General features: G+C 44.1%; 1 protein-coding gene across 24 annotated transcripts in view; it reads right to left on the reverse strand.

The window, feature by feature from the left end:
* Positions 1-26,769, reverse strand: part of EPHB1 (EPH receptor B1) — a 365,941-nt gene that overhangs the window by 265,586 nt on the left and 73,586 nt on the right. For 18 of the 24 annotated variants that reach the window (XR_003093397.1, XM_006021000.1, XM_006020996.1 and 15 more), the window contains exon 3: positions 17,481-17,622. The exons of the other annotated variants lie outside the window; for them this stretch is intronic. Coding sequence is in view for 17 of the 18 variants with exons in the window: in XM_006021000.1 (XP_006021062.1) it covers positions 17,481-17,622 (142 nt within the window). In the remaining variant the exon portion in view is untranslated. The remainder of the gene's footprint in view (positions 1-17,480; positions 17,623-26,769) is intronic. 24 annotated transcript variants of the gene reach the window in all.

Raw genomic sequence — 26,769 nt, forward strand, 5'->3', positions numbered from 1 at the left:
CCTCCACCCCTAGAAAAGCACCAGCCTTCGAATTGTAAAGGTTCAGCTGAACTGGAAGGTGATAGAGAAGAGGCCATTTAATACTAAGGAACAAGACTGTTGCTCACTGGCCTGTTTTCACTTAGAAGTGGTATGCTTTCTTTCTGGGTGTGAGCCTTGGCTCTGGTTTGCAGGACTCTTATCATTTCTGTACGGCACTAATTAAAATGCACTTCACTCGCGTCTTCCCTTGGGGAGCAGTCAAGCTGCAGCTAGAGCACAACACAGCTGCCCACTCGCTCCGGGGCAGTGCTGGGATGGACCAGCAATTCACAGCTAGGCACCATGGACTGTGCCACCTTCCAGTTTGTTTCCAAGTGTTTTCCAAGGCAATAACCTTATAAAGCATCTTATAGTTGGAGTCCTGCTACCTTTGAGGTAGTCTCTCTCCCCTTACTCCATTCGGAAAAACAACAGATAATCTAGGCAGTTCTCAATGACAGCCCCTGGACTTGGTCATACGAGGGAAGAAGACAAGATGTTATCATCAGATGGCATTGCTCCCTTCTCCTTTGAGTGGGGTGTGCTGGAGATATCCCAGCTATTTCCTGAAGCTGTAGGAGAATACTGTCAGGGGTTTATAAGTATGGTCTGGGAATCTCCTATGTCAGTTCAGTCCATTTACAATAAAGTTGTGCGATTTTAAATTCCCCTTTTTCAATAACCTCAGAGTGATGAAAAGAAAAGAGAAAGGGGGGAAAAATTAAAAACCAAAAGTTCAAGACCACCAGCAGCTGTGATCTGTAACTATGCTACACCTCTGCTCAAGGAGTTTTACTAGCAACTCTTGAGCAGTATTTAGGTATGTATTTGTATGACAGTTGGTCTACTGAGTAAATAGTAAAATGCATTTGCCAAGATTTCTAAATGCCTGTTTACATAGTATACTGGAGCAACTCTGAAGGGCCAATAAAGGTGTATTAAAACTCGCCTCAATATGTTATAGCTACAAGAGACTGTGACAGCATTTCCACACTTCACTGGAGCGGTAAGTCTCCATTTGGAAATGGGCCTTAAATCCCCATTTGCTTTGTGGCCTCCCGCAGTGCTAGAAGTACCTTTAGGATCTCACTGGCCAATAAAGTGCAGTTTAACTTTAACTTACTAATTAGTCAATGGTGAAATGCGCATACTCACGGTGCAGAGCCTTAGGAAATGGTGATTGGTTTGACCCTGAGTAGAGGGGCAAGACCTAGCCAGAAACCTCTGGCTTTGGTCCCAGCAGGAGCATTGGCACACCCCAAAGTCCTCAGTTTTAGCTGTATCCACCACAATGCCTCTGGCAAGGCTTAAAAACACCCTGACATGTGTAGCAGAAGGGGGGGAGGGGGGACAACAACATGACCAGCAGTATGGAAAACACCCATAGTAGAACATAGGAATAGCTACACCTAGATCATCTCTGACCGGTGGCTGTCTGCTTATACTCTACACTAGATTTTCCTCCCAGGAGTCACAGCAAGGCTGGAAACAAAGCACCACTATTGCTGCAGGAGGCAGGAACTGGAAGCAGCCTGTCCATACCACAGCCTTGGGGGGTGGAATGATGTCCTCTTCATAAACACCTTCTCTCAAAAGAAAATTCTTCTTTCACTAAGGGCCCACCTCCAAGTCCACCCAAGTCAATGCAAAGAGTCTATGGATCCGACTTCGTGGTCCATAAAAACACATCTCGGGAATTATTTTTAAAAAATAAAATGGGAATGTAGACCTTAATATATATTGTTTGAACTCCTTTGCCTTAGTATCAGAACTTTCATTAATTTCGGTGTTTAATTCCTTCCATTTTCCTTGCATTCACTGACCGGACAATACAGGCTCCCTCTGGTGGCTAACTTCACACCTGCAGCATTTAACTAGCAATGGTGTTGCACTGTGTAGAAGGCAGCTTCCCCCAACTTCTCTTGCAATTAAACATGTATCCTTATACCCGCTCATTTCTAATTCTGGCCCATGGATTGCTGCCTTATCATCGCATCCAAAAAGCAATCGGTCTCATAGAGCTGTGGAGCATTGTTTGACCACAGCTGGAGCTTATGGAAGTTCCACGCAACCAAAAATTGAGCCCACAATATATATTTCCACAACTGCTTTTGCTGCAAGAACAAAGCGCACACTGTACAATGGGAAGTCTGGGGGGGCTTTTTGACTTTTTGCCTGAGGGTGGTTTGTATCTCACAGCTTTTTTTCCTCGAGTACAACTCTTTTAGGTGCGTTTCTCATGGGGGAAATGATCTGGACCGACAGCCATGGGGAAAGACAAGCTCTACCCACAACACATGTAGGGTGAGGTTTTTGAAAGCACTCCAAGATTAGCCTCGCTCTACCTCCACGGAATTCCACAGGCATCTTAGCACTGACTTGTGAAAGCAGAGTTAAGTTAATGTTGGGCACTTTGGAAAATCAAAGCCACAATATTTGCTTCTTTTATAGTGCTTCCAGCAGCAGGTCTCAGAGGGACATAGGTGGCTTGCATAGCAGAAGTGGAGAGATAGAGTGTAGGAGGAGACTATGGCGTGATGTGGGGGGGGGGGGTGAAGCACCCACATGGCAGCAGTGGGAGCACAAGTCAGACCACACAGTGACAGGAGAAGCCAACACAGCGGCAGAAACAATGCAGCTGCAGGGGGAGTGCATGATGGGGGAACCGCATGTTGTGTGGCCCCTGTGGCAAGTGGTCCCCACCCACTGAGAAGTTAGACAGCCCTGTATTTGGACTCGTTGATGAGTCTTTCTTCATCAGTGTAAGTGTTTCCCATTGTACTGACTTCACCAAACAGTTTATCTATCATTTTTGGTAGTGGTGGGTTTCTATTTTAATACCTATTAGATTTTTCTAAAGTCTTTATTAATCCGTTCCATCCATTTGAGAGAACAAACATAGTACCAGGCATTGGGAGAAACAAAATATTGCACCTAGCCTTTTAGCCTTTGACTTCCAGGACAATGAATCATAATGAATTCACACTTTGCTATTATACCATCGCATCATGGCATTATGAGTTATCAACCATCATCACATCAACTTAGTCTGCCATCATCACATCAAGGCACTGTCATCATAGGAAAGCAATGTGCTGATCCACAAATTATTATAGGTCTGAAAGTCCTGCAACCCTTTGTTCTAAAAATGGGGGGAGAAAATAATCCCACAAAAAATAAGTCAGTGACAACCTAAACTACACCTCAGGGGCTGACCTAAATGCATTGTGAATATGACGTTAAGGTAATAACAGCAAGCTTCTTCTTGCAAACAACATGATGTATAAGCTCATTTCTTACCAGTAGTGCCATGCTATGCAGTAGCCTAGTACCATACCATGTGTAGAAGAAACCGGGTAGCCTAGCTGGTTATCAGCACATGAAACGGAGACATTTAGGCATGTCAAAAGAACAAGAATACGTGGTGGATCCAGCACAAATAAGCACTTAAGGAAAATCCTAGATGAGTTTCTTCATGCTACTGTCACTGTGTTATCACTGAACCTGCTAGCTAGTAATCCAGATCATCAAACTCACAACCCTTCTTAGCCCATCCAGACTTGTCTCTCTGTATGAAGCTTTCTTCTATGCAATATTGATACAATCCAACTGGGTAAATGTCCTCCACATCCTTCGTCAAATAATCCTCAAATCCCTGGACTTTGCGGAACAACAGGAGCCTTCCTGAGTGAGGAGGGGAGAAAGGTTTTTCTTCTGCAAGGAAGAAGCCCTCAGTGAGAGCTGCTCCACAAGCATAGGAAAAAGGGAGGCTACAAAAGTCTTGCTTGCCACTGTGTGGCCAGTTGCTGTTGTGAAAATATGTCACTTTGATGTGGAGTTTAGTACCCTTTTTACAAGCTTTTGGCATGTAATCTGAACTGTGCCTGAAGCACCGAGCACACTGCTCCCCCCCACTTCCCCTGCTGTGCCCACATTCAGGAACCACAACATGGTGCTGGCTCCTCTCTGCCCTCCGGCTCCAGGATACTTTCAGCAGGGCTCGGGCAAACAACAGTGAAGTATGACAGGCATCACTGCTACCTTTGATGGGAGCAGCCTAAAAGTGATGGTTTCCCAGAAAATGGGCTGGAAAAGCCCAGTGCAGGCTGAGGTAAAGGACTGTTCTCTCAATGGGGAGGCAGAGCCCCAAAATACACTGCAAAGATGATGGGGGGATACATAAGGCATATTTAGCACTGCAGTAAAACCTGGATCAGGAGCACCAGCATTCACATTCCACGAGAGCAGAGAATGAGATGTGCAACCTAAAATCAGGAGCCTTGGGATGATGAAAACCCATGCTGCTTATGCTACGCTTTGTGTAAGAAGCCACATGGGAGTCTCCTTTCTCTCTCCACACAGCGCAAACAGCCCCTGGCTTCCTATCAGCCCTTCCGATCCATCAACTTTGGGGAGTTGGTAAGATAAGGCTGGCAGGATAGGATGCTTGGCACCCTTCCTGCAGAGCACACTCCTGCCTCCAGCCCAGACGCCTGCGAGAGTGTGAGCTGGGAAAAGACTCCAAAGGAGCAGGCATGAGGAGAACCATCTGCGAGCTGGGAGCCGAGCCAAAGCCAGTCTTTTATTTGCTAGGACAGTTTCCTTTTCGGCTGCATGCGTAATGCTGCCTTAATGAGCAGCCAACGCCTCACCAGAAAACTTGAAAAAAATGCTCTGTTCAGAATCAAGCCTGCTTCCACATAGAAGTGGGGAGAGGATCTGTAATCCTGGTTTATGCCTATCCCTCATTCCCACTTTCCCCCTAACCCTAATTCCCACAGGAGGAATAAAACACCTGGGCTAGACATGCAGATTAATCTGCAAGGTGGGTCCCAAGCAGGTGCTGGGAGATGCAGAGCAGGAAGTCTTCTAAGACCTGCATTAGGTATCCAGGATGTAGCCGTATCGATCTAGAGGCAAAAGGAATCAAAACTAATGGAAGAGGTGATATCTTTTATTGGACCAACTAGATATCTACAAACAAATTATTTATTTGCAAGCTTTCGGGCGCACACACCCTTCATCAGGCATAGGAGAGAGCAGAGATTGTACAAGCTCTCTTAGGTAGAAATGAAAACTGATATTTCCCAGAAGAGCTGAAGACCTGCATTATACACTGGGTCAGGCAGGTGAGGCAAATTAAGAGTAATCTGGGCAGTTGTGCCAATCAACATGCGATGTGAGGGCTTTACAGGAGAAGAAAATAGGTGAGCCATCGCTGACCCATCACTCGGCAGCAAGAGGGTTTAGTTATTGAGGTGATGACTGCGCTGATAGCTGCTGATTATCATTACCATTGTCCCTGCCGATGGGATGTCATTGCAGGTGGAGCCTGACTGTTTGCCATTTCCTTGTTGAAATGAGTAACTTTCGCTGTACATTGTGCTCTAGGTCACACTATTGCTCAACATCTCTGAATGACCAGACTGTCACAGCCTCTGACTTGTCACCTGGGTAGTGCACAAGGCCCAGGAGTGACTGAGGACACAAAGCGAGACTTGAGTGTACAGGGCAGTATCGAAGAGGAGAGGAAGGTTAGCTATAGTTTTGGACTGCATCTGTCAAAGGCAGGACAGTAGCAGCACTGGTGCAACTGCCCATGTGTTACGCATGTCCTGAGCACCACTTTAGTATCGGGGTTCAGAGGTAAACAATAGAAATGATAAGGTGGAGGTGACAGGGGGTGGAGGATGAAATAAGTATAGCTGACTAAGAGATGACTATGGGGTGCAGGAACATAATAGTAAGGCTTAAGTATCTGAAGAATGAAAATACCAAAAGGGGATGAGGAATTATTTAATATAATACAATACAAGGGGGGTATTACTAGGAGCAGTGGCATGGAAAATGCATGCTGGATATCAGGGAAAGCTTCCCAACAGCAAGATCTGTTACTCTGTGGTATGCTCCCCTAATAAATATGGTTGAAGTTCTTGTGCGTGACATGTTTAAAAGCAGGCTGGGCAAAACAGTCATAAACGCATAAGGGAGACCCATGGTGCGCTGGCAGGAGGACAGATCAGTAAATTTTCTCCAACACTACAAGCAAACTTCAACTCTCAGTTGGACTGATTATAGTGGAAGTCCCTGAAGTTACTCTAGTTTTCCCCCAGTGTGCGTCACAGCAGAGTTGTGCTACAATGCTGTTCCAAAAATTAAAAGAAAAACTTTGTTCGAAAACCCAGCGAAGGGTTGCTAAGTGACAGCAATGTACTTGCCCATCAAAATCTCTTTCAAAACCAAAGCAGTTAAAAGCAGAGAAGAGAACACTTAAGGACATTGAAAATCTTGTACTGCCCACATAGTAAACAAGTGTGTTCTTCTTATCAAGTATAAAGCATAATTATCTCCATTTTACAGATGGCCTAACTTGAAAGATTTGAACCAAATGAAATGAGAGGCCCTGCGGTCTACTGGGTAAGATGGAGGTTGACCTCCTCAGAGGGACAAGGGTGGTGCTTGTTGCCCTGCCACTGAAGACTGGTCAAAAAAATCTCCCATGACACATTACAATTAGGGGCAGCTATGATATACACCCTTTTCTTCCAAAGCAGGAAAAAAATGGGGCATTATAGAAGATTCTGCCTAGCCAGAAAGCTCAACCCATGGAGTAGAATGGGAGCATAAAAGCTCCTGCCCTACAGCTCCCACAACGTACCACGATAACACTATTTTAAAAAGAAACATTTCCATTTTCAGCTGAAATATTTTGGCTTTTGATCATTTGCGGAATTATCAAAACAAATAATCTTTTTTAAGCAGCTCTACCACAGACTTCCTACATTACCTTTGGAAAGTGTGCCTGAACCCTTTTCTGTCATCCTGTTGTGCTTCCCAATGGCCCAGGGAACATTTGGGTGAAAGATGCAGAAGCAGGTGCAAAGGTATCAGATCCTGGGGTTTCCTTTCCTGTCTGATGCAGTTCCAGCGGGTCCAGCATCAGCAACAGACAGCTAGTGCTATTTCTGCCTACGCCCTGTAAATATAGCTACCAAATTTAAACCAGCCTGATGGGTTGGAGGGAGTGTTCCTCACAAATAAGGAGGCATTGTAAGAGTATACGGCACCTCTTCTGGTCTCACCCACTGGAACTCCCTTCCAATCCAATTCATTCGCTAGTTCTTGCCATATGCACTTACGCATCTGCTATGTTATTGCTGTTGTTTATTTTTAATGTTAGCATTTCTCTTTCAAATGTGCCTGTGAGTGACAAATTGTTAACAGTTAAAGAATGGCACTAGGAAGCGCAGTGGGTGTTGTTTCCCATACACCCAGCCGAGCATCTGCCAGCTTTTTGACCTCTGCAAATCCAAAAAGCATATACCTGATCATCCCCTGGATTGTAGTCATTTACACCTGTACCAAGCTGAAGAGGCCAAAGGGGGAGAAAAGGCTGCATGTCCCTGGTTAATCAGGGGCTGACTGTGAATCACTACTGTGATGAGACCAGGAAGATGCAAAACATGATCCCAGAATGTACCAGGCAAAATATTTCCAGCAGAGACCGGAAGATAATCATACAATTCTACCAAGGTCCTGAGGAGACCTTGTCTGGCGTTCAGCATACGGTTCTAATCACCGTAGTTCAAGAAAAGTGGATTCAAACCAGAAGACATGCACAGAAGCATTGCTAGAAAGACCAGGGGAACAGGAAGCCTGCCATACGAGGGAAGGCTAGAAGAGCTTGGCTGGTATAGCCTAGCAAAACGAAGGCTGAGAGGAGATAGAATTGCTCTCCGTTACTATGCCAGGAGTAAACACTAGGGAGAAATGGGAAAGAACAATGCTGGCACAAGAACAAACTACTATAAACTGATCACGGACAGACTCAGGCTAGGAATTAGGGAAAGGCTTCTAACAACCCAAGCAGCAAAGAGACTTCTAACTGGAGTAATGGGGGTATTGAAAAACCTAATTAGCTCTAAGATGGAGCTTGAACAGTTTAGGAAAGGGATGATAGGACATGGTTTCTTACGAGAGCAGGGGACTGGACTTGGTACAGGAGGTCCCTTGTTGTCCGAGGTTCTTAAAGTAGGTGCATCACACATGACCTTTATGATGCGGTGGTGGGTTCATGCCTATTTGCCCAGAGATGTACACGAGGACAAGGGGCAAGGCAGTGGAAAATCAGACCCACTGTCACCATGCCATACTGAACAAGGGTGCTAGCAAGAAGCACGGTGAATCGTGACAGATGCCTCCCTGAACCTGTGCAGAGCACTGTTACCGGCATTGCCAGGGCCATGTGTGGATCCATTTAGTCTGTCATGAGAAGCAGCAGCCCTTCTATTTTGCTCTTCAAAAACAAAGAAGGTAAGGCAGTGTAAGGAGCTACTCAAATGAAGCGTCACAGGGTCATCATCAACTACCGAGCCATTTCTAGAGAGCAGAAACAGGAGGGCATCAGCATGAAGTGACATACTGTTGACTAAACTATAGGAAAGGGAAGGCTGGTGCTAGGAAAACCAGATGTATAGACATCAGCTCTGTGAATCAAGACATAGGAAGCTCCACATACTCCAGGTCTTGCACAGCTCCAGCGTGCGGTATTTCCACATGGCAGTCAGGTCATATCACCAACACTGGTAACACAGGTTCAGTGCCAGGCTCTATCGCATACTGGGGCATTGCCAGGATACCTCCATTGCTGGGGGGGGGAGGGGAGGGGCAGAACCTGGAGAAAATAGTCTACAGCTCTATAATCTATCCTGACAGCTGTATGTATAGAACAATGATTCTCTATCAGGATGTCGCAGCACCCTGGGATGCCGTGAGATCCTTTTAGGGGTGCCACATAGTATTAGCACTGTTAGGTGTGCAAACACACGACGTAGGGATTTCATAGAGGAATCCATGATGTCAAAAGCATCCTGACCTGCTGTGATCTTTCTGAGTTCTCTGCAACAAAAGAATTCCTCTATTATTTTTCCCATAAAAATGGGTGAAAGCTAAGAGCTGACATTTTCTGAGGGGTGCCTTGAGTCTAACAAGCCTGACAGCTAGTGATATAGATCCTTCCCTGTGATTGATTTGGACTGGCTCATGGCAGCTGTACCCCAACATGGAACGCTACCTTGTCCCTTCCATTTGGTCTTCCCAGACCCTCTTTTTGCTGTATCACACCAATCTGCACCCCTCCCCCTCCAACTGTGTAATGAATGGGAGCCTTCTGGCTACTTATGATATGGCATGAAACGTGGGGTCAAGGCCTGCTGTTCACATCTGTAAACTACCAAGGAACTGTGAAAAAATTGTGAGGATTCAAAAATATCATACTATTGTGGGGTCTATACGTAGATAATGTTTTTTGTAATCATTTGAAGTATTTTAAGATTAATTCAGTTTTAACCAGGAAAGAAACCAAGTATACTTTGCATGCAATTACAAAACAACTAGAATAAGTAGCACTTGATAATTGCGAATGAAATCGTGACCCCATTTGATTTCAGTGGAAGTTTTTTTCCACTTGACTTCAACAGAGTCAGGATTTCATCCTAAAAAAAAATTATGTTCTACTAGTATTGCAATCTTTTTGCAAAGAGGGCAGATTTGGGGACAGGGAACACATCAATCTTTCAAGTATTCATCACACAGAAATCATGATTATGATACACACATTTTCTGATACAGATTAAAGTTATGAGAGTCCCAGTGAATTTTAAAAACAAAGATTTATTTAATTATGCTGCAGGTGATTCAGTATGGGGTATTCTGATCTGAGTCGATAATAAACCCACATGCTAGGACAGTCTACAGGCTTCTATACCGATCAAGGCGTTCTGCTGTAGCAAGTATGAAACTGAGGCCATGGCATTGGGCAAGATTATGTCCTCCATGGGAAAGGATCCTAACACCAACCCCAGCATATCTTTAAAGGGTTGAAGGGATCCACAGAGGTTACAGGATGCAGGGTCAACAAAGATACCTCTGTACTAGTACCGCGAACCTCTGGCCCTCATCCCATCTCTTTGACAGCATAGCCCGCAGTCAACAGCTCTGCCAGTTTTACTTGCTTCCGGGTGCCCCTTTGGGACACATCAGAAATTCAAAGCCAGTTTCCCTTATGTCACTCCACCGGCAAATGCAACATCCTCCCCGTTGTCTTTCACTTAGACAGACTACAAACCCTTCGTATCCGAGTTATTCACCCTCTTCCTAGCACCCAATGCAGAAATGCTTAGTTGCATAAGTGGCCACACCTGCATGTGCACACACATGCAAGCAAACACAAACACACACACACACACACATATATATATATATATATATATATATATATATATATAGTAGAAAATGCTTAGAAATAATACAGGCACACAAACAAGGAGCAAAAGCTATTAATCTGGAAGGAAATGAAATCATTATGTCTGCAGCTACAACATCTAGAAGAACAAATTTCCTGCCTGGATAATAAATGGATTCTTTTGTTTCATGTTGGCCCCAGTCATGTGACTATCTTGGCCTATTCTTCATCCAGAAGATTTTGCTGTATAAATACCCAGATGGGTTTGAATTTCAACTGCTTTAAAAAAAAAAAAAAAAGAAAAAAAGAAGATCTAATTCCGTGAACTCCCCAGTCTCCTTCCTCCCCCTCTTGCCTCTTAAATAAATGCAGAAGACTTCCCGGACTGCAGCAAAGAAACAAAAGACCAAAGTTGCCCGTTACAGCTGAATGATACAAATGGAATTTTAAAAGAAACACCCAGACATTAGAACAACAGACCAGGGTTAATATATGTAATAAATTACCACTGACAGAAAGAGAAACGACCAGAGTGTAAAGCATTTTAAATATTGATGGCCCAATTGTGCCTTGAAGGCACCTAACCATGCTAAGGGCAGCGTGAAGCTGTGATATGCCAGCACAATCCCTCCTGCAGCTCCCAGATGCACATGGATAGGACACTCGTGTAGGCACCCCTTAAAGAAGTGATGGGCTGGTACCTTTCCACAGCTAGCCAGCTCCCCAGGCAAATGCCTATCTCCGTTCTCGTGCCTCTTGGGGAGATGAATGATACTGCACTGAGGGAATCATAAAGCTTCATATATGCCTGGCTTCTTCTTGTGGATTGCAAGTAAGTAAAATAAAATAAAATAAACTTCTTCGCATCTTCTTCTTCCCATCACTCATGTACCAGAGCCTGCTCTCAGGTTTCAATGAAATAGACTGTACTGAGGCTCCAGCTAATTCAGTGCAACAGCAATGCAAAGTATTTATACAGTACACTGCCAACGTTGTCTAATTAATCCTCAATGCCCATTTTAGTCGGGCAGATAATTATTATTATCCCCACATTACAGGTGGGAAAACTGAGGCAGGAAAGTAGCTGTACCTTGACCAAATACAGTGGCAGGCTCCAATTCCCACTCCTGTGCACATTCTTTCAGACTACAGTATGACACAAGTCACAAAACTGGGGTTAAAGAGCTTTTCACCTCTGTGAGTCACAGACCTTTGTCATAAGCGAGAGACAAAAAACAGGGTCGGCATCCTTCTCTGTTTCTTTATGCTGCATAAATAGGACCTGACATTTATTTTCTTTTTTAGAGCTATCAGGAACATCAAGTATGATCTTCCCTTCTTTTGCTGGAAGATTGGTTAGATGCCTCAGGGGACACACATTGCTAGGAGAGCTGTCCAAATAATGGACACTTTGGTTTGATGGCAATTAAAAAGAAATCATTCCAGGTCAAACAAAATGTTTTGGTTTTCATTTGAGCCTAAGGGGGCTTTGTTTTTTCAATAATAAAAAATGGAGGAGATTTTGAAGTGATACGTTGGCTTGAACTGAAAAAACAGAACGGCTCATTTTGAAAATGGTGAAATGCATCATTTGGCTTTTTCTTTTTTTTTTTTCCAGTGCAGTTTGGCAAAATAGACATGACTGCAAAATGATTTGGAGTTGCCAAACCTGCAATTTTTAGCAAACATAAGAATTGGTCAACAAGTTCTACTCGGCTCCAAACATCAGTTCTCATAGGAAGAAAGGGGAATGGATATCAGCTCCCACACAGGGTTGTATCACAGTCCAGTTACCTCAGAGCCAGAAGAAGAGCCCTACACTGGCCAGGGCACAATCACAGCCCTGATGTAAAGAGGCCCTGGTCAAAAAGACTGGGTGCATCTACATGAAACGCTTTACTGCATATTAGACTAATCTAAGGTGCAGTAAAGTGGCACAGTATACATGTGCACAGCAATTACTGCACAGTACATTAGTCTAATGTGCCATTTTCTAGTACCTGTATATACAAGTACTAGAAAATAGGCACATTAGAGCACATGTAGATGCTGACTGGGAACAAATTGTTCCTGGTCAGCCTAGGAGGCCACAAGGGACAGGGAGAGCTGTCCTGGCTCAGCAGAATACTGCCTCCCAGCCACATGGAGATTGGGATGTATCCCAATCTCCACGTGGCTGAGAGAGCTGTCCCCACTGCTGAGCAGCTGCTTCCCAGCCCCATGAAGATCGGGATGCATCCCAAATCTCCACATGGTTGGCAGGACAGCTCTCCCCCACCCCGCAGAGATCAGGACTAGCCCTTTTGCCTCCTGCCAGCCTAGGGCTAGCACCCTGGGGGAGCCTGGAGCTCCCCCTGGCTGCGGCAGGGGGAGCCGAGCAGGGCAGGAGCAGCCCTAAACTGAACTGCTCCCACTGGGAGCAAATTTGCTCCCAACAGGCACATGTTCAGATGCATGCAGACCTGCAGTTTAATGCTGCTGAATTTTCTGTGCAGAAAATTCAGGCACATTAACTGCATGTGTAGACAAGCCCACTGAGACTGTGTTGGAGGAAGGACATCTGGCCAGAGCACAGGCAGCAGTAATTCGGAGTACCCACTGGGTTGTCTGTAACTCATGGTAGAGATCAACTGGTCTCTCGCTGTCTCCAGATTCCACAAACCTGGGAAGGAGGCACAGCTACACGACTCCTCCTTTCTGTCATGAACTAAGGTGTGCTGACGTTGGCTGTACCCAGAATCACAGCCAGGTCATAAAATTTGACAAAAAATTTTTTTTCTTCTTCCCCTGCCTCCTCAATTGGAAAACACCATATTGTCAAAAGACATGTAAAGCAGAAAAACGTCCATCTCTACACGTTTTTTGTGGGACGATGCCTCAGGTCCAACATGACATTTGTGGTCAAAGTAAGAATCAGTGGGGCCAGGAAAGCCAATACATGGTGGGCAGAGCACTTAGCTGGGATGCAGGGCACCAAAACTCTGGTCACTGCTCTGCCCAGTTTGGAGCAGGCAGTGAATTTCTGCCTTCCACAACCCAGGTTGAGTGCCCAACCTACCAGGCTATTGGCTCTTTTGAGGGAAGGTCTCTCTCTCTCTCTCATGCTCTTTCACAATATATTTTGAAAGGTCTCATTTTTGTTCCAATAAAGAATGAAAACAAATATCAAAATCTTAACATTCTTCATAAAGCAGAATTCTTCTTTTCTTGTTCCTTTACCAAAATATCCACTGGCTGGCAAAGTTAAACCAGTGTTAAAAGAAGCACAAGGAATCTGACTATAAATCCGCTTCCCTTCTCAAAGTGTATTTAGTTCCTGTGAAGTCACCATTTCAGACTAGTCTTCTAGTCGCCATAGAGTCTTCCACTTATATAGGACTTGAATTTCAAATTTTAAAACAAAATAGAAAAAAAAGCCCTATTTGGGGAAATGCTTTTTGAGCCTCCCCTTATGCAACATAAACTCACAAGTCCAATTTTATTTTCCTTTATGGGCCACTTTTCCGTTGACCCACATTTAGGGCATTGTGGAAAATATCTGCTCGCAGCTGCTGCCTGGCTTCAATTTTCTACCACTGCTATTTTTTCTTTGAAAAAGCACATAGGAATCCAAATATTTACAAACCCACACATATTAGCCCCAATAGGCCCATGGGTAGAAGGCATTTTAAAAATCCTTAATTACTTTACCATTTCTTAAAGGAATAAGCTGGTGATTAGTTCAACTACCTTAGCTAGGTAAATAAATATTTGCCGAGGAGGAATGCTGTATATATGCATGTGTCTACGTGTATATTTACCAGGGATGCTTTTTAATTTTTTTTCTTAAGTAAAGGTTCTTATTTGTCACGAGCATCAGGTTTCATAAAAATGCATTCTGCACATTTACCAAAAAAACCTGACTGGACCAAGTCAATGCAAGGGAACTTAACTCATTCCAAGCAACAGAGAGCCGGCGAAAACCTTTAGATAAGACATATTTAGGGCCAGATTTGGGTTGTCACTGAGTATAGTCCAACAGAGGCAGAGGCAGTCACAGTTCAGGGATCAACGAGAGCCACTTCCAAGTAGCGATCCCTCGTAGTGTCTCTGACAGCCGAGAGCTCCCGAACCGACAAAAACGCCAAAATGCACGAAGATGAAGATACAGGCACCATTTGTGTCATACGAAAGAAAGAAGTCACTGTTCGTTGAGCTATCAGGAAATTCCTGGCCTGGCATAGCTGGATCTACGCCAGATTTTGGCATAGTGGGCATTGTCAGGGCAGGCCTAGAGCACAGCATTTTCTGTCAACCTCCAAGCAACAAGACAAACCCTCAGCAGTCATTTGAACTGGCAACTTCAGAGCAGCCCCATGACTGTTGGGAGGCTACTTTGGCTCCTATCCGAGACTTCAGAAGCCTTGAAGGTGGCTTGAGGGTACCCCTTGGCCGCCTTTTCCTCCACATCCTCAGTTGCTAAAGCCTGAGCTCACTGCCCCAGTTTAGTTCAAGCTTTTTGTCATTTATTGGGAAAACCACAGTCTGGCCCTCAGATGGAAGGCAGTGCTAACAGGACTGGTCATCAGGGGGAAAAAACTAATCTACCAGCTTGTAAGCCAAGAACATTTGACATGGAAACCACTGAATTTCCAGAGGGGTGAAATGCCATCTGATAAGGCCACTTGCTAAAATCTTGTAAACGATGCAATTTTGACACACAGCCCACTGCGTTTCAAGATATGTGAACCCTTGCCGTGTCAAAGTCGCTTTCTAGTGGCTTGTAAACTAAGCAAGTCTAAACGGGCAAACCACTAAATTTCAAGATACGTGAACCCTCGCAATGACATCTGCTAAAGTCACTTTGCAGAAAACTGCACTTTAAGCAAACAAATTAAAACTATTCTTCACCGCACGTTAAACATTTGCCTATCAGCTTGCTCTACAACTATGAAAACACCTCCCAGAATCTGCACAGTTGCACCAATTCTAGCCAGGATAAAATAACATCAAGGCAGCTACAACTTTTGCTCCATTTGAAGCTTAGGGAAAAGAATCAAGAAGCACCATTCATTTTGATAGCTGACCTACACTGTCTTGCTCCCTGCACACTGCCATTTAGGACATGGTACTTACGGAACAATATTCTGGTGGGTTGTGACAGCACTCTGGGAAGGTTTCCATGCACTGCTACTACATATTCTAGTATAAAGTTTTCCACTGGTTCCTAATGACCCAAAGATTTGGAATAGTACCGTTATAACAGATGACCACAATGCTCGCTGTTGCATTGTGGCAGCATCTAGACCCCTTTTCATGGACCAAGACCTGCTTAAGGCAGCATACAAAGGGAAATCAAAATAAATGGTCCCTGATCAAAGTTGATTTTAAATTAATTAGACATAAGTATTTGGTCTCGGAGGCTACGAGTCCTCTAATGAAACCTTTGAGCAACTAGGAGAAAACAGGAGAGACCAACAGAAGGAATCAACCGGAATCAGACTTTCTACAAGGTTTGACGCTGCACTGTATCACTTTGGACCACACACACAGGCAAAGCAGATAATAAGTATGAGCCAGTGATCCACCAATATTGTGTTACTCAATAAACGTAATCGATGGAGCCTTAAGGACAGGTGAATGTTTGATTATAGCACACTTAGAGCAGGTCGTTCAGAAAGATAAAACTCCCCATTCCCTCTGCTGAAGTGAACTATTAAAAGTGGAAAATGTTACCTCATGTAATAAAGAACAAGACCTGAGGACTAGTCTGGGAATTCAAATTTACAACTTGTATCAATTTCATATGCTGTAAAACTTCACCTAGTTTATAAGTTTCTCACCAAGTTCATAAAACATGTTTTATTATTATTATTTTTCTGACTCTCCTAACTTAATAAAATTCCTCTCCCAGCCTGAGTGTATGTTGTGTTATAAATGTCTTCATTTTGATTCACTCAAGATTTAAGGAAGCTTTCAAGGTGAACTATTAAGGGTTTTTAAAACACTTTCAAATCCCACGTTTTTAAAACTGAACATCCGAAGACTTAAAAAAATAAAAGATTGCTGCAAATCTTAAAGCAAACTACTTGCAAATGGAAATACCCTTCAATTACCTGCCGTGCCTTTAGCCCAAGGTAACATTCAGAAGCAACAGCTACATCTCAAACATTTCGAGTAAAAATAGGGTCTGTTGGATTATGCTAGGCTTTAGACAGTTGTATGCTAGGCTTTAGACCTGCTGTCTGTGATTTGCCAGCAGTTTTGGAAGATAACTAAAGTATGAAACTCAGGAATTAGCAAACCTGAAAGCAGAGGGAAACTGACTGACTTTTAGCTATTATATATTTTTTAAAACATCCTTGTAATTTTTTTTAACTATTTTTCACCAGAAAAAAAAGTATAACAACATACATTAAAAAATTATGACCACGCCTACCTGCAGTTTCTTGATGATATAATTCACTAAAAGCCCCATCTAATGTGTATAGTTTTCCCTGAAATTGAAGTTAAGCACTATGTGTATGATTAATTCCTGAACAATGTAAAGGCAGTGGGTGGAAGGCATCTTGCGAGTCAAAATGCAATAATGATATTTATGGCAAAGGAGTTGCACAGTAAGAGAAATAAACTGTTATGCACAGCATGACAGGCCTAAATCCTAGACGGGTGTTAGGTGCCAAAAGTGCGAGTCTGGTAGTATGTGGGCACCAAAGGCCAAAATTGTAATTCCAAAAATCCCCGCTGAGCTGCTGTGTGACCGTGAAGGCACACAAGCTCCATGAACTGCACAGGCTGGGGTGCCCTGTGCACCCAGAGCTGGGCCTTTGTGCAGACCCAGACCTGATCTCCACAGCGTGGAAAAGATTGAGAACCGCTGCCTCGGAGAACAAGGAAGCTGAAAAAAAGCTACTCTTGTTTGTTAGGCTTTCAAGTTCCCAGTTGTTAAAAAAAATAAATTATTTTTTTCAAAAAACCCCATTTATCTCAGGATCTCCATATCCCAATAAGCACTTAAGGCAAGATAGAAACCCTTGCCGCATGCCCTGTGCCCAGGGTGGGAAATGAGTTTCTTCTCTGCATACTGTTTCCTTTGGAAGGAAAGCAATTGGCACTGTAGAAGATTATGTCCCCCTCTCCCTTTCAACTCTCTGGTTCATTTTCTGCTTCAGTTAAAAGGCGAGGGGGAGGGGAAGCAATTTACTGCTGGTCTAGTTTCTTCCCATTTTACACCCACCTGCTCTGGGAAGGTCACAGCAGGTGTGCAGCACCGATTCCCTCTGGGCATCTGGTCTCCAGGTTGGAGTAGCTAACACAGAGGCATGAAGGGGTCCCCACACTCCCCTCTGTAGTGACGCTGTCCAGGGTGCAACCGACCCCTAGAAACATTCATAACTGAGAGTTAAAAAGAACTATAGTGTCAGATCACTAAAGGACCTAGACGCCTAAATGGTGCATGCCCTATCCGGTGCATAAAAAGAGTGAAGCACAGGATCCAAGACAGCCAGCAGACTGAGCGGACAACTTCTGAAAATGCTCACAAAACCACCTAAGCCAGCTACCAGGGATAAGCTGAGGACAAGCGGGTGTCTGAAATCCTCTCTCACAACCTAGAGCCTGAAACCCTCTCCTGATGGTAGACATCTGACCTTTCTTTCTTTCAAAGAGCGGACCAGCGCTCACTCTTTTCTTTTAAGAGATGGCTGCTCTGAAGGTGTGTCCCCAACTCTATGGAACAGCCTAGTGGTAATAGCTCTCACCCACAAAAGGAGAGACCTGGTTTTAATTCCCTCGCTTTCTTGGGAGATTTAAGAATGAATCTCCTCAAGACCCCACTATGTGAGCATAAGCTACTGTGTACATTTGCTTTGGGACGCTCCCTCCTATCAAAGCTATGCCACTGTGGAGAAAAGCATTCAAGGTCTATTGAGCAAGCGAGCCCGAGCACAATGAACATGACACTGTAGTCTAGTGGTTGGGACACATTTGCAAAGCAGAGCCCTGATTTTTCTGCTTCCAGGGTTATTTAATCCCTGACCACCACAATGGCAAGTTGTGGAAAACCCAACTCTGGGGTATGTGTGACGTGAGCTCTGAGAAACTTTCCCATATCAAGTCTCTCCAAGGTGACAGCCGTAGGAATACCTACTTTATGGATCTGGATCAGGCTTACATGTGAGCTAGATGTTAAGCTGCTTTCCCGTATTATCTTTCCACGGACTAGAAATGCATTTATTTTAAGCAATTTTCAACTCTGTACATAAAGAGCCTCACTGGCTACTTGACTGGCTCATATGCCCAGAGCAGACATTATGTTCATTAACTATGTACTCACTGGGCCTTACTGTGAATTTGCTCCGTTATTCTTCTTTTGCAGCTAACATGACGGCCCTGTATGAAAAGCCCAGGGGCAGCCACTCTGGGTAGAAGATCAAGCTCTAAATCAGAGCTAGCCGGTGTGTCAAACATGTCACTAAGTGACAAGCACCAGGCCCGAGGCAGCGGGTTCCTGCTGGGACTGGGAAAGGTCTCAACATACTGCCCTGCATCTGAGGAAAGCGTGTTGACAACAAACTGTTAACGCAAAGGGGAGCAAAAGCTGACAAGGTGGGGCAGAGCCATCAGCTTTGCAACAGATTTCGTGCTAGATTGACAGCCCTGGAGACCGAGGCCCTGTCTGTCCACAGATCGCACAGCTGGGTACAAGCAGGTCTAGCTTTCTACCTATCACAGTACCCTTTCTTCCCAGCGCACGGGCTCTGTACTGAGGTTGCCAAGATTCACCGCTCTATGATTTAGCAACCTGGAGGATGCATCCAGTGCCCCCCTTTTAAGTCACTAAAAGTAAAGCCTCCATAGCACAACAAGGCACGTCTGACAGTATGCAGCCTTGCAAATGAAGAGGAGAGAAGGGCTCCACAGCAAACCCCACTTCTCCCTCTGTAACTACTGCTGCAGTGCCTACAACTATGCTAAAAGGGCAGTGCTAAGAGAACCAGCCTTAGGCTGGAGACCAAATCCTAAATAGGTCCACAGGATAAGGAGCACTAACAGTTTATCCCAGCACTTTGCAAAGTGCATCTGAACAGTTATCCCAGGACTGAATCACTGAATTAGTGGCAATGCATTCAACTACTCACTAAACACCGATCAGAGGGGTGATGTGTATACAGCTCCAATCCCAAGAGATTTCTGCTCTGGGACAAACACAGGCACATGTCCAGGAGCAACATCTGTTCCCAGCCTCTGTGACTTAGTTTCCCCATCTGTAAAATGGGGATTGTGACATTTACCTCCCTTGTTGAGTACATTGAGACAGAAAGTACAATACAAAAGCCAGGTAGGGATCATGAGTATTTCCAAAAAGAATCCTCACACAAATACAAAACACCCTGCAATGGTGGGGTAAAGACAGACAACACATGGGAGAAAGGAATGATTACTATTCCCATTTATAGAAATGGAGGCAAGGCAAAGAGAGAGAAAAATAACTTGCCCACATTCATTCAAGGGAGTCAGGACCAGAACTAGATGCTGTTCAGGATACACTCTCAGATAAAGTTGTGGCAACCAAGAAGAAAACAGGTTTCTACCCATAAGTGCTAACAGGTCTGCAGCAAGGTAAATTGCTTCCACTCTGATGCCAACACCCAGCAGGCTAGAGCACCAGAGATGTCTGGATGGCTAACCTTGCACACCCCAGAAAATCATTCTTACACTCAGGACTACATTCCCAATGACCTGGTCTTTTCTAGCACTGACCACAGACTGCTTCCCTTGAGTTAGCTTACCCAAGTTAAGGTCACACCATTCCTCCTAATGAAGGCAAGCCCTAGAAATGCCAAACATGAACGCCCCTTGAATAGGATCACTGTCAAAAGTAGTCCCCCATTTTAAGCTGTATCCAAAACCTACTAAAGTGAAGAAGAGTGTTTTTGTACTCTGCCAGATTTTAGACCAGCCATTTCAGCACAGTAGACCCTGCACACAGGTAGCTTTACCAACCACTGAATTAATGACCTGAATAAGGCAGAGAAAAAAACCCAAAAAGCTGATTCTTGGCGCTATCAAACAATTTGTGACCTTCCAGGTTCTGCAAAACAACACCTACAACCTTTCTTCTTGAAGGATTTTTTTTTTTAATTGTCATCAGAACAAGGTTCAAAAGGGAGGTAACAGTGCAGGGCAATCCAACTCCGCGCAAAGGGGAAAGGGATCGGTTCCATTAATTGCTTTGGAATTAATGTGTGGTTCAGTTTTGCTGAGAGATGCAGCCAGGCATTTCACAACCAACAGCAAAGATCATCCAGTGCACTTTTAACTCAAAAGCAGTTAAAGGAATTGTGTGCACTTGCGGCTCTACTTCCCTAAGAAGATCTGGCATGAAATTAACTCACCTGAATTTGATTACACCAGGAATTACTACTTCACTATTTATTATGTTTATTAGTGTCTGCTCCCAATGACATCTTTAGTGCCACTGTGAGAGGCCAAACTCCTCGCATGACAAACCACTAGTATGGAGATATATGGATGACTAATAAGAAGACACCAATAATACAATTATCTCCTGCTCTTGAATAAGATTTTTTTTTTTTTACATCTTTGGTTAAGCAAACACATACAAATCAGATTCTCGTTTAAAATAAGGCCCCTCTACACTGTCAGAACTGCACCAAGAAGTCTCCGTGTAAATGAAGACCTGCCTCATATATGAGAAGTTTGTCTATAAATATAGTGCTTTGGGCAAATTTCATATTTATGAAATAGAGGCCCTAAAGCTCTGTCTGGAATCAGGTTTTAATAAAACAGGTGCTGTGCAAGCTTTTTTTCCCCTAGCGCTGCCAGTGCACCTTCACAGCTAGTTCTGGCAGGCAACATTCCTCGAAACTCCAGGCCCAGGCCTTTCCTGAGCACAGCCTGCCAACACAGACACATTGGGTGGTGTTTTCCTAATGTTTGTGTAACAGGGCTTGCTAGTCCAGTCACCATCCATCTCAACTGTCACAGATGGTCCCAGTTCTTGCCAGGTTGTCTTGCATCCTACAAGGCTGGCCAGGAAGAGACAAACTCCTAAATTTATTTTGGGCAAAGGAAAAATAAAGAGTGATCGGCTTTTACCCATCTCAGCATTGTCACTTGTCAAACAGCGATTACTTACTCCACCTACAGAGCTCAGGTAATACTTTGTTATCCACCACCATAATTGCTAGGCACCATCTAAGATAGTACCTTTCACCATCTGGATGACGTGAAACAAAGCCCTTTTGCAATGGCGCTGTCTTCCAGCATGTGCACCTCCCCAGAGGAGAAAGTCCAGAAGACTCATAAGCCCTTATACCTCCTTTCATCCAGAGATGCTGAACAATGTGCTGGACCTCCCACAGCAAAAAAATCATATGATGTGGCAAGGTGACAGTGAGAAATTTCAGGGATAAGGTTGTAGCTGTGTTGGTCTATGAATACAAGCAGCCAGTGTGCTAGAGGCGATATCTTTTATTAGCCCAACTAAACAGTTGCAAAAAAAAATATTTAATTTGCAAGCTTTCCAGCACACGTGCCTTTCCTCAGACATGGGAGAATGCAAAGATTATAAAATTTCTCCCACGTAGAAATGAAAATTCATATTTCACAGGAGAGCTGGAGGGTGGTATAAGATCTCCTGGCTGGAAAAGTTCATTTTTCATTTTACACAAATTCAGGTCAGATAAAAGTTGGAACAGTCTATTTACCACAGAGGTATCTGATGGCAAGCAGGATTTGAATAATGCTTCTTTCTTGTTACGATGTTTCATTTTTCACAGGCGGATTGGTGATGGAAGGCTCTCCTGGGCAAGGAATTTCTCTTGTGTTGAGGCTGCTCTGCAGGTATGCAAATTTGGCTTGAAACAAAAGGCTGGAGCGGGGGTGTTAGCTTCCAGGTTTCAAGGCATTGAATTTTGCTTCCTTCTTGTAAAATTATGAAGTTTTCATTTTCAAACAGCTAATCCATGTTTCAGGGATAAAGGAAGTAGCCGTGTTGGTCCGTGAGAGATTTCAGTGCATTTAACAGCCTCTCTGCACCAAGTCCTAGAGCTCCAAATGACTTTGAAGCACCCTAGTATCCTTATCTAACAGTGAAAGGCGCATGATAACGTTGCATTCTTATCTAAGCGTGAAAGTCACGTATACATTGCAACAGAGAATTGGCTCAGCTTGCATACATCACTTGTTGATGGCTTTTTGCCAGAAATATGAAGTTTCTCTCACTTGAGGCAAAATGTTTTCTCTTACTTTGAAGGGCAAAATGGATAATTAAAATAATGTTGTAATGGAAACAGTTCAATAAACACACATACTCTGCACCTCACTTGTCTCAGCTTTATCCAGTCTCCTGTAGATGAGCCACTAGGCAGTTATGCACTCATTTATGCTTCATATGAGCATTACCAAACTCTACTTAAGACTAGGCTTCTTTGAAGAATATTCATTTTTGTTTCACCGGCCCTTGAAATGGGAATCAGAGTACCTTTGATAAATGGATTTTAAGGTTGTCTGATTTCACTGTAGCTTCCAAATGTGCCTTAGTATCATTTATTATAATGCCAGCTTAGTAACTTGCAACAGCAGTGGCACTCAGTAAAGGACAATAGATATACTGATACTGCCAACAGCATCCATCCATACGGGTGCTACCACAAAAACCTTGTGTCAAATGGTCATGATGCACTGATACCTACTGGCAGACTTCATGAGGTGAGGACAAATGTACTGCATACCCACACACAGTACGACTCAATGTCATATTTACAACACCAGGGTGAGCAAAAAAAATCTTTAACAACTTAAAAACTCTAAACTACGAATGTATTACATTTAGTTGCTAACACAGTCTTCTTTTTCACACAAATTAACCTTCTGAAATTGAGGTACATGTCTTAAAAGAGTAGCCTGATTTTCTGCCCAGAATAGAAGAATGCAGATGCTGTGAGATGACTGATGCTTCTTTTCATTCTCTTCCTTCCAGCAGCTGTATGGAGGGAGGGACAGAGTCTAGCAGGGGCAGATTCAGGTGTGGGTGCAGTGGTGCAGTAACATCCCAATTTGATTCTTAGTCCACCCAAAGTTTAAGACCAACTCCCCAGAAGCAGCAGTGGCATTTCTATTCAGGAAGCACCAATGGAGTTAATCAACTTCATGACTCCTTAGAATCTACCCGATTCCTGCCAATTGCTCTTCACTCTGCAGATATTAATGACCCTCTCTCTTTTTTTATGGGCTTGACGCTCCACTAATCAAGTTATCCTTTCTTCCCTAATTTTGCTGTCTGTTAACTACTCTTGGTCTCTCATCTCCTATTTCAGAGCCCTGCAGGTTGTTTTTAGGTCTTTTCAAAATCCTGTATCCTCCCACAGAGTCCAGCAACTACAGTTTCAGCTTTTGGCTGAGCAACCAAGAGCTACTGACAATTCAGTTATGAAAGCATTAAAACTAGCTTTTGCCTAAGCAGAAAAGGGAGAGCAAGCAACGCTTGGTTCCTGCTTTATGTATCCATAAATCTGGAAAAATCTTTCCTTCTTCATTTTGCACATTTAAGTTGGGGGTACGTGGTACACAAGAAGGTACACCAATGTACTAATTTAAGCTATTGTTTGTCTTTTTAAATAAGAACATTTTATTCACTTAAAATATGCTTTGTTTTAATTTAAAGACTAGCTGATGCCTTATGGAAAACTCTAAAAATGTTCCATTTTATAACAATTCTGCTAATATGCCATATTTTCATCATCTTCTCCCCTATGTTTTATTACTCAGAACATTTACATACAAATAAAATCCTTGCTTCTTGTCAATTCATCTAATCTTCCTGCCTGTGATTTCTAGACAGACCTCAAGAAATAGGCTTCTAAGGTAAAGTTTTCAAAAGCACATAAGTGATTTAGGAGCCATCTCAAGAAAACTGACATCTAAGCCCCATTGGCTTTCTTTGAAACTTACATTCTTAGCAGCACAATCTTTAACAGTATTGAGCTTCCAAAGATGCAGAATGGAGGCGTGGTAGATTTTTACCAATGCCTAACCAAGTTAGGTGTCGGACTCTAAGTCACTATCAATGGTTTCAAATGAAGCCAGGCGCATAACCTGCTTCGGTGTTTTACAAAAAGATCGTACTAGGTGTCCACCTGCTCAGCTAGGGACCTAAATGCCTTTTGAGAACTCTTCTCCATTATGCTCTTCTGAAATCTGGATCCTCTAATCCCAAGACATTTAGAAATAGGGTCTGAAAACAGACTCCTGAATCCGTATCTAGGCACCTGAATAAGAGGCCCAGCATCTCCCATGAACATCAACAGAATGCAGTGGGAGCCAGTCAGCACTCTTCATAAGGAGTCTTTGTCTTCATCACTCCCAGGTTCCTTAGAAACATCGCTGTGTCAACGTGCCATTCTGCTATAAGAACCAGCTGAGCTTGCTATAAAAAGCAAGTGTCAAACAGTTCTTAGGGACACATTGGACAGTACCCTGTTCTTTGCCCCTAAGCATTTGCTCCTCTTCCATAATCACTGATCCACAGGAATCAGGCACACTGCATGCAGAATGAACACCCACTGCACCTGGAAAAAGTCCCCTGTTCTGTGCCGCTGTCAGAACTCAATTACAAATATCCTCTTTACAACTTTTCCACCGAGTCCTTCATTTTCAGGGGGAAGAAGATGTGAGTAATTTACACCAGCTCAACTCTTCCACAGTGATTTAATGTCTTTTGAGCAAAAGCAATTATCCTTATATCAACAGGACCCTAGTGAGGACGATAATGAGTCGTTTTGGACCCTGCGGCTAAGCATTTTGAGAGTGGTTTAACCAAGCAGAGGCCTCTAGTAATCAAAGGGACTGTCCCCTGAATCTGATTGTAGTTAAAAAAAAATAATTTTTTTTAATCTACTCTCATTCGCTGCAGTTCTCCTCCCTTTCCCTTTGTATGCATCTCCTGAATCTAGGACGGGATTCAGTGCTACAGAAAACGTGACTAGTCATATCCCTTCACCTGCCTGTTTATCTAGCCTCTCCACAGGTCAAAATGTGAGCATTTAGCTTCCTAAATGCCACTGTGGAGAAGGGAATTATGCTCCCATTTTACAGGAGAACTGAGGCCCACAAACATTCCAGCATTCAGGCCGCTAGAGGAGGGACCAGGGGTAGATTCAGGATTTGGCAAAAGGGGACAGGGGAGTACAGGAGCAGCCATCACCACTGTTCCCCCACTCCCAGCCTCTGACCTGTCCCCCCCTCCCCCCAACTGGGGACACATCCCCTCCCCTTCCTCACCCCTTTGCTCCTGCTGATACTGCTTTCCTCTCTATGAAGCTTCAAAGCCACTCCTACCTGCAGGGCCTATCACAGGGGGGGGCCAAGAAGGCCATTTGGCCCAGGCCTCAAATTTAGACTTTTGAGGTTATCTCCAAATGAGGTTATACATATAGGCACAGAGACTGACAGGATTGAAAGAAGACGACGTTTATCATACAACTTTAAAACTTGTGTCCCACACCGCCTATAGTGCACTATGAATTAATATTTTTTTTAATATACCGGGAGCCTCAAAAAATAGAAGTAGCCCGGACCTCTCTCAACCTCTGAGGGGGCCTGCCTACCTGCACCAGGAGGGGTGCATGTGGACCATGAACAGTAACAGCTGTAGCAGCAAGATGGGTGAGGGAATAGGTTCCCCTACCCTGCCTGGTCCCCCAGAGAGCAGGGGCAGGAAAGGGGACCCCTCTGCCTATCACCTCTACTACTTTTCCTGTTCCCAGCTAAGCTCTCCCCAATAGCTGCCTTGCAGCTTTATCCCACCCCAGACCTGGGGGACAGAGGAAAGGGAGCAGCAGCAGGGGGCAGAGGGAGAGGAAGGGTAGGGCAGGGAATGTGCCTGGTCACAAAGGGGAGGGAGGGGGATTCTTGCATGCTTTTAAGTCTTTAAAAAGTCTCCAGAGGCTCCAAGGCAGGATCCAACCTGAAAAAGGGGTGCAGCCATGCCACTGCACCCCCTCTGGATCCACCCTGGCAGGGGCATGAAACTCATCTAGCCCCTCCCATCCCTCGTACATGGGGGTGCGGTGAGTGGCGTCATGTCAGCGAGATGCCAGAGTTAATGCAGCCATCGCTTACCCTCTGCCAGACATGCACCCCCAACGGGCCTCTTTGTACACTGGATTTTGGGGACAGACCCCAACCCTGAATTTCTAGTCCCACTAGAAGCCCTGTAGGCCATATGTTTGATACCCCTACTCGAGGGTATCAGTTCAGGGCCCTACAAATTAGGCCAACCTTCCTACGTACAATAGCTACCCTATGACTTTCCTGTTTTATCCTTCCTTATGACTTACACCATAATATAAGGCAGCAGCTTAAGAGACACTAGCTCATCACTAATTTCTTTACTGCCCCTGCTGCTCAGGTGCCAGGTTCATGCCATCCTGAATTGGAACAAACAGGAAATGCTGCCTCCTGTCAATCATTAATGGCAAGGGACCCGTCAGCAAGGATGG

The sequence above is a fragment of the Alligator sinensis genome, unplaced genomic scaffold, assembly GCF_000455745.1.
Source record: "Alligator sinensis unplaced genomic scaffold, ASM45574v1 scaffold1086_3, whole genome shotgun sequence".
In the NCBI taxonomy this organism is placed as follows: domain Eukaryota; kingdom Metazoa; phylum Chordata; order Crocodylia; family Alligatoridae; genus Alligator; species Alligator sinensis.